Raw genomic sequence first — 8,740 nt, 5'->3', positions numbered from 1 at the left:
TGATAAATTCGGCGTTGATGAGCTTTTGTGTTTCCTCCAGTGATGCTTTCCTTTTTTCTTCGCCGAGTTTTTGTTTCCTCTGTTGGATTGGTCGGACTGAGGAGTTTATTGCTAGTTTATGACTGATGACTTGTGGGTCAATGCCGGGCATGTCAGCAGGTTTCCAGGCAAAAAGCTCGGCGTTTTCTTGTAGGAAGGATGTTATGGCCTGTAACTCAGCCGTGTTGATTGATGTACCTACATATGTAAATTTGTTAGGGTCATTGTTGAAATATACTTTTTGTAAGTCGTCCGATGGTTTCGACGCTCGAGGAAATCAGCTCTTGGGTCGAGGTCGGCCAGTATGCCTTCCTTCTGGTTGAGGTCGACATTGTTGACTTGTTGTGTTGCACGGTTTTGGAATTTTAAACTGATGTTGTAACAGTGTCGCGCCTCCTTATGGTCTCCATGGATTGTTGCGACCTGATCGCCCTGCACTGGGAACTTCACACAGAGATGAACTGTAGATACAATGGCGCCGAATTTATTCAAAAAAGGTCGGCCAAGAATAAGGTTATATGGGCTGAAACAATCCACTACTAAATATTGAATATCATTAGTTTTTGAAAAGGGTTGCTCACCCAGTGTGGTCTGTAACCACACTGATCCGAGTATTGGAACTCGTTCTCCTGAGAAGCCGACCAAGTCGCCTCCTGCGGTCTGTAGCACGTTGTCGCTGAGCTTCATCTTTTGAAATGTGGAGTAAAACAGAACGTCGGCACTGCTCCCAGGATCCAAGAGGACTTTTTTCACTAATAGGTCTCCCAGCTGGAGTGTGATTACCACAGGGTCATCCAAATTTTGTATGTTAGAGTTAAGGTCGGCCTGTGTGAAAGTGACCTCTGGTTGTGGTTTATTGATTGCTACATCTTGCTTTGGTCCTTCTACCGAGCATATTGCTCGGAAGGACCTTTTTCTTGCCGAGTTTGAGTATCCCCCACTTGCGTATCCTCCTGAAATACAATTGATTATACCTCGTGGCCTTTCATATTGGTTTGAAGCTGCCTTCTCTTTTCCTCGGTTTTGTTCAGAGAGGTCGTTTGTTGTTGAACTGTGGCTGCGCTTTTGGATGTGACCACACAATCATCAGTGTTGTGGCCGTGTTTTTGGTGGAAAGCGCAGTACTTTGATTTGTCCACTTGCTTTGCATCCTGGTATGTGCCGGCCTTTCTTGGTGGCTTAATTAGTTTGGAGTTCAAGATCTCCTTGATTATGTCCTCCCTCTTGGTGTTGAACTGCGTATAAGAATCAAATCTGGGTGTTAGTTTAAAATTTTTCTTAATGGTTGAACTCTTATCTTCTTCGCGGAAGTGTGACTTGTCAGATTTCCGAGCTTGTCGGAGCTCCTCGATGTCAATTTGTCCCTTTGCTTTCTCTCGAAATTCTGCTAGGGTCTTTGGTTTTGCTACTGCGATTGTTTCCTGGAATTTCCCAGGTCGGAGGCCGCTTTTAATTGCGTGTAGATGGACTTCGGGATGGAGATCTGGTATGTTGATTGCGACCTTGGTAAAGCGAGTCATATAGTCCTTTAGGCTTTCATTCGTTCCTTGCTTGATGGTGTTCAGGTAATCGGAATCGTGCAAGTATATTGCAGATCCGGCGAAATGTTCTTCGAATAACTTCACCAGCTGATAAAAGCGCGAAATGGAACCTGCAGGCAAGGCACACAACCAATCAAGTGCAGGACCGTCTAAATAATTCGGAAAACAACGACATAAAACTGTATCTGATGCACCATTGACGATCATTATTGATCGGAATTTCTTTATGAACTTCCTTGGGTCTCCGAGTCCATCGTAGGGCGTGAGGGTCAACGGCAAAGTGAACCTCTTCGGCAGTTCGAAATTCATTACTTCTTCTGTGAAAGGGCCTACAAGGTCCTCGGATTCTTCTTTCTCGTCTTCGTGCTGCTGCTCTTCATGTTGAGCGGTTTCTGAAACATGGGTCGGTTGGGATTGATGTTCCTCGTCCTCCGCCTGTTGGCGATGAGCATCATTGTGTTCAATCCGAGCATGATTTAGTTCGGCAATTTGAGCAGCCATTATTTGGTTCTCGTTAGCCATCCGCTGATTAGCTTGTTGTAGCTCAGCTACCATTTGCATGAGTTCGGACAGTGATGGAGGCGGTACGTCAGCCATGGATGTAGATGGAAATGATGAGACCAAAAGAAAAAATATGATTTCCTCGGCCCCACGGTGGGCGCCAATTGATCTTGCCTGGGAAATAGGTCGGCTTCAACTCCTCAAGGTCAGCCGAGCTATACGCTGCAAGATTGGACATCCACTCCTCAGAGTCCGAATTCTCCTTTCTCCTTGTAGATGTGAGGGTGTGAGTAATACAAAAAGGGGGTGGAGTGTACCTGCAAAGGCACTCCAATGCTTAAGTCAGTTATGGTGTTAATTCAGAGTGTCTGAGAAAAGATACTTTACCTTGCTTTTATAGATATTTAATCGTCCGTTATATTCTAGATGATTATTTGACCGTTCTTGATAATTGGTTTTGTAACCGACTTTATTCATGCCGTTTGAGACGTCAGTTATAATGTCATTAATTTTGCCAAGTTATAATTCATAAGGGCCGAATAATAACGGTAAAGGCGAGTTATGATGATTTGTATTAATGGTGACCATATCATCTACCCATTTGAAGGCCTAAAACCTGTAGAATTTTATTGAACTGGGTTATCAAGGAGCAGATATTACCCAACAGAGGAGAGATCAATTGGCGCTTATGCGGTATTTGGCAAAATAGCAAATGCCAAAAGTGCAAAAGAGGCATGAAACATGTTAAAACTATCATACAAAGGCGTATATAAAACTCAGAAAGCAAAGCTACAGTCTTTGAGAAGAGAATATGAAAGGTACGAGATGTCTAGTTCAAAAACTGTTGAGCAATATTTTTTTCGTGTTACAGATCTTGTCAATAAGCTGACAGTCTATGGAGAAGATATGCCTGATAGCAAAATGTGAAAAAAAATTCTTTGTACCATGCCAATGAAGTATGATCATGTGGTGACTACAATACTAGACTCTCACGATATGGATACCATGACGATTGCAGAGTTGCAAGGAACCATGGAAAGCCACATTAGTAGAATATTGGAGAAATCAGAAAAACTCACCAAAAAAACCTTGAAAATCTGGGTGAATTTAAACAATGTTGCAGAATCAAGCCACATACAAGAAGGACGAGGTCATGGTTTTAATTTTCAAAGTAGAGACAGAGGAACAAAATATCTTGCATGTTCAAAATATTTTAAGTAACACGAAATTCAACATACACCAACTAAAAATTAGATATACTCCTCAACAAAATGGAGTTATTGAAAGAAAGAACAGAACCATCATGGATATGGTCAGATGCATGCTCGGTCAAAACAAATGCGAGTTTTGGGCAGAAGCAGTCGCAACAGCAGTTCATATTTTAAACAAGTGTCTAACGAAAAGTGTTTGTGATAAAACTCTTGAAGAATTTTGGAGTGAAAAGAGGCCTTCCATTCATTATTTAAGAGTCTTTGGGTGTATTTCTTATATGCTTCTTCTAGATCAATTAAGAAAAAAAGTTAGATGATAAAGGCGAGAAGTGTATCATTATCGGTTATAGCATGACTCAAAAGCATACAAGCAGTATAATCTAGAATCAAAGAAGGTGATTATCAGTAAAAATGTGATATTTGACAAGAAAAGGCATATGGGACTAGAACACAAAGACAAAAAAGCAGCGGATTATAATTCTAAATATGAGTGACGAAGTTGAAGAAAAACAACCCGACACAACTAAACAACTAGAATCGGCTAGAAGACTTCAAAGAGAGTAAAGACTACCTGCTAGATTAGCATATTATGAAGTTGACAATGATAACGATCTGCCCGATGAAGTAATCATAAATTTTGTACTATTTTCAGATTGTGAACCGTTGAAATTTAAAGAAGCCTCTAGAGACAACAATTGAAAGAAAGCAATGGATGAGGAGATTCATGCCATTAAAAAGAATGACATATGGGAGCTAACAGATTTACCAGTAGATAAAAAGTCGATTGGAGTAAAGTTGGTTTACAAAACTAAGTACAAACCCAATGGTGAAGTTCATCGTTTCAAAGCAAGATTAATTGTTAAGGGATACAAACAAAAACCAGGTATTGACTACTTTAAATTATTTGCTCCTGTTACTAGATTAGAATCATTCATACGATTATTTACTCTCAGCCCAAAATAAATGGAAGATACATCAGATAGATGTTAAGTCAGCATTTCTAAATAGTACTTTAGAAGAAGTGTATATTGAGCAACCTGTAGGATATGAAATTTTTTGAAAAGAAGATAAAATTTACTTGTTGAAGAAAGCCTTGTACGAATTGAAACAAACACCAAGAGCATGGTACAAGAATATTAATTTTTATTTCACTCAGAATGATTTCAGAAGATGTCCATTTGATGATACTCTTTACGTCAAGTTTATTGAATCTAGAGAAATCTTGATTGTGTGACTTTATGTTAACGATTTAATTTTTATTAGAAACAATTTGAAGATAATTGCATAATTTAGGGAGGCTATGATAAAGCACTTTGAAACAACGGATATGGATTTGATGTCTTACTTTCTTGGTATTGAAGTCATTCAGAAAGATGATGGAATCATCATTTCACAAAAAAAAATATGCAAATGATATTTTGAAGAAATTTTAGATGGAGCATTCAAAACCAGTTCCTTCTCCAGTCGAAGAGAAGTTCAAGTTGCTGAGAGAAGATAAAGGAAGATTAGTAAATCCCACATATTACAAAAACTTGATTGGAAGTCTGAGGTATTTAACTGCAATCAGACCAAATATTGTATTTGGAGTTAGTTTGCTTAGCATATTTATGGAGGAGCCTTGTACCAACCATTTGCAGGCAGTAAAACAGATTCTTTGATATATCAAATATATTTTAAATGATGATATTTATTATGAAAATACTAATGAAGTGAATTTTGTCGGTTACACTGATAGTGATTGGGTTGGAGCTATTGAAACAAGAAAAAGTGCTTCGTGATTTTTATTTTACCTCAATTCTAGTGCAATTTTATGGTCTTCAAAGAAATAACCAGTAGTAGCACTCTCTACAATAGAAGCAGAATATATAGCAGCAACAAATTATGCAACGCAAGCAGTTTGGCTAAGAAGAATTCTTAAGGAATTGAAAGAGAAACAAAGTACTCCAACAACAATATTTTGTGATAATAAGTTAACTATTGCGCTTTGCAAAAATTCAGTATTCCATGGGAGATTAAAGCATATTGCTATACGGTTTTATAAAATTAGAGAATTGGTGAATGAGAAAGAAGTTATAATCAAATTCTATCCAACTGAAGAATAAATTACAGATATATTTATAAAACTATTGGGGATTTTGTTTGAAGATATGAAAGTGAGAGAGAGAGTGGGTGAGAGAGTGTGGATGGGAAACACAAAGGGGGGTAGACATAGGAATCAAGACAGAGATCCATGAGTTTGGAACCGAGAAGAGTATCGAAGATTAGAGAATGAGTCTTTCTTTATCTTTGTGGATAATCTTTCTGAAGATATATTGAAGGGGGAGTTGTTTTAGTTATTCAACTGGACGGGGCGCATAAATGATATATATCTGTCATAAAAACAAAAAAGTGGTGACATATATATTTTTTGTGTTCATACGATATACCACGAAGGGAGGCGATTTGAAGGCGGTAAGGGAAATGAATCGAATGAGATTGAGAGGTAAGGTTGTGTTCGTGGGGGAAGCGAAATACAGGCGAGTGCCGGGTGCGAATGATATGAAGAGAGCCGAGATGAAAGAAGATGATCAGAACATTTCTACTTGTTGGCTGCAACGTGAGGAGGTTCAGATAGAGGCCCGGAAGAATACAACACAGTTGAAAAAGAAGACAGCAATCAGAGATCCTCATGAAAATGGATGGACAAAAAAAGTGGAAGTAGTAGTGGCTAAAGAAAATTTGGATTAGCTACAGAGAAGTATTGTGGGAGGGACAATAGCTGCTATCAACTTTGACTCGTTGAAGTATCAGATCGCAAAATATTTGCCTCAAGTCACCCAAGTACGAGAACTGGGCGCTTATAAAGCGTTACTGACTTTTGAGTTTTGACAGTATGTTGAGTGCTGAGGAGACATACACTTTCAAAATGAATAGCCTGTTACAGTTTGTCCACAATGTCTGGAGATGGGAAAATTCAGAGTAGAGCAAAACTAGAAGAATGTGGCTAAAAGGTTTTGGAGCTCCATTGCATACTTAGTCAGCAGAAACTTTTAATACCATAGGGGGTCAGTGGGGTGAAGTAGTTGGCTGCGATGCAATTATGGAATCGTGCAATAGTTTCAATGTTGGACGAGTACAAATAGATACCTGTGTTATGGACCTAATCAACGAATGGATACACATTACAATAGGAATCAATAGCTTTGATGTCTTGGTTAAAGAAGTGGGTTGAGAGGCATATGAAATAGACTGTCAGTTGGATAATAGTGTGGACGGAGACACCAGTAGTGAACTACAAAGAAAAAGTACTGCAGGCAATCGTGCGGATATGGCTGCCAAGTCGATGAGGCAAGTATACCTACCGGAACACGTAGATCCAGCGGAAGAAGTGGTGATGTCGGTGACGTGGGAGGATGAAGAAGCCAAGGACAGATTAGTAATTACAAAAAGTATTTTGAATGAGTGGCTTAATAGATATTTAAATCAGAATCGTCTATATTTGGTAACGTCTAACGCAAATAATGTTCAAAATAAAGAGAGAGCTGATTCTGTGGGGGGTGCCATTATGAGAAATAATAAAGATTCTGATAAAATTGTAACCTTGGATTTTGACAATGTACACTGTGAGCCGCAAGGGAAAGTCAGCAAGGAAAAGAAAATTAACATCGGAAGAAAAAAAAGTGGGCCAAAACTTCTTTTAAATACAACTTGGGCTATGGAATGCCTTTGGGCTTAAATAGGTCAGCGGTCCAAGGCTGGAAGACTACTGTGGCATGCTCGCTGGATTGGCCGGACCAGCTGGATCCGGGTCGGGTGAGAAGCAGCAACCTGATGGAGATACGAGCAGCCCAGGATGAAGTAGATACACGCATGCTTCTTGCAGGTGGAGACGCTGCCCTGACCCAGGGAAGGAGCGCATGGCGAACTGAAGCATGCCGTGAGGGGATCCGAGGCCGCCATGGCTACGCAAAGAGAGCAAAACCTCCACAACTATGTACAGGCACGATGAAGGATGGGGCAATAGGTGAGCAGGCTGTGAATGGTGGATACGGCGATGTTGGAGCTGGCCGAGAATGGAACCGTAGAAGCCATGATGCTGTGAACCAGGTTGAAACTATTCAGTGATGCCCAGGTACGGTGAAGGCTAGGGTGGAGGTTGGGAAGGTGGTGAATGTTGTAAGCCATGATACAGAGAATTTGCAAGTTGAGGAACTTGAAACGGTACCGACTGAGTGGAAGGTGGGAGGGACTAGAGGGGTTAAGGGGTGTGATAATATTGAGGTCCATGTGGGTAGAGGTCATGATTATAAGGAAGATGCCGAAGGTGAGAACGGTGGATTCGGGGATGCCAGCGATGATGGGAATGATGGGGATATTGATGGAAAAATCGGATCAGATGGGGAGAACAAGGCTATGAGTGTTCCTAAAAATAGTAGCTGGGTCAATGTGTAAGCTGCAGTTACTAAGGCTGTAAATGGAGGCTCTGGATGGAAGATAGGTCAGAGAACACAAGTGCAGGGTGGGAATGCAGCTGGAGATATGCAAATAGGGGGACTACATTGAGGAAAATGACGAGAAAACTGGCGACAATCAGAATACAACTTTGGAGGAGCAGATGTTGGAAAACAAGAGGACATGGGAAGTAGCAGTGAAATCTGGTGCAATTTTGTACACCAAAGAAGATGATATCATGGCCATCCTCCAAGCTCAAAATGAAGAAATTGCTAAAAAAAAAAAAGATTGGCAAAACAAAAGGCGAAAGTAAGACGGAGCAGACCCAAAAATAATAAAAAAAAGGTGTGTACTAATCCTCTAAAATGATCTTTAGTTCATGGAACATTAGTGGGTTGGGCCGGGAGGGGGGATGGGAAGATGAGAATGATTAAAGACCTAAAGAAAAAATATAAGCTTCACATGTTAGGTCTAATTGAGACTAAAAGGCAAGTAATAATTAAGTTTGATGTGGCAAATATGTGGGGGTGCGATAATGCTGGGTGGGAATTCGTTGAGTCTGACGGTCTATCGGGGGGGTTGTTATTAATATGGGATGAAATAATTTTTAAATTGAGTAATTGTTATAAGGGAGAGAGATGGTTGTGTGCGAAAGGGATGATATTGAAGAATAATTTCAATTGTGCTTTTGTATTGGTTTATGGTGCTCATACTAGAGATGAAAATTTTGCTTTGTGGGAGGAGTTGAGCTATATAGCAGGGTTATGTTAGGTGCCTTGTTGTTTTGTGGGAGATTTTAACGAGATTGTACAAGTGGAGGAAAGAAAAGATACTACCAGCTTACCAGCATCTGCTGAAGAGTTCAGAAATTGGATACAAGAAATACACTTGGTGGACCTGCCGCTTAATGACCATAAGTTTACTTGGTTCAGAGGTCGTTCATGCAGTCGGATTGATAGAGTGCTGGTTAGTCTAGAATGGGTCGAGAAGTTTCCTGAGATTCATCTAAGAGGAGGG

The 8,740-nt window shown here is 40.1% G+C and overlaps 1 protein-coding gene across 1 annotated transcript; it reads right to left on the bottom strand.

Moving 5' to 3' along the window:
* Positions 1 to 237: 237 nt before the first annotated feature.
* On the bottom strand, positions 238 to 2,177 carry LOC140180059 (uncharacterized). Its single transcript, XM_072220450.1, has 3 exons — positions 1,775 to 2,177; positions 1,014 to 1,690; positions 238 to 807 (listed from the first exon to the last, which is right to left on the bottom strand). Exons 1-3 carry the CDS (start codon positions 2,175 to 2,177, stop codon positions 238 to 240), a joined length of 1,650 nt encoding a protein of 549 aa, XP_072076551.1.
* Between the last annotated feature and the right edge of the window lie 6,563 nt (positions 2,178 to 8,740).

The sequence above is a fragment of the Arachis hypogaea genome, chromosome 16, assembly GCF_003086295.3.
Source record: "Arachis hypogaea cultivar Tifrunner chromosome 16, arahy.Tifrunner.gnm2.J5K5, whole genome shotgun sequence".
NCBI classification, from domain to species: Eukaryota; Viridiplantae; Streptophyta; class Magnoliopsida; order Fabales; family Fabaceae; genus Arachis; species Arachis hypogaea.
Note: the sequence above shows the minus strand (reverse complement) of the source record. Positions and strands in the feature narration are given on the sequence as shown.

Coding starts and splice junctions, on each gene's coding strand:
- LOC140180059 (XM_072220450.1), bottom strand. CDS start 2,177: ATGGCTGACGTACCGCCTCCATCACTGTCCGAACTCATGCAAATGGTA. Junction 1,691..1,774: donor ATCAATAATGATCGTCAATG/GTGCATCAGATA, acceptor CCTTGCCTGCAG/GTTCCATTTCGCGCTTTTAT. Junction 808..1,013: donor CCAATATGAAAGGCCACGAG/GTATAATCAATT, acceptor ATCACACTCCAG/CTGGGAGACCTATTAGTGAA.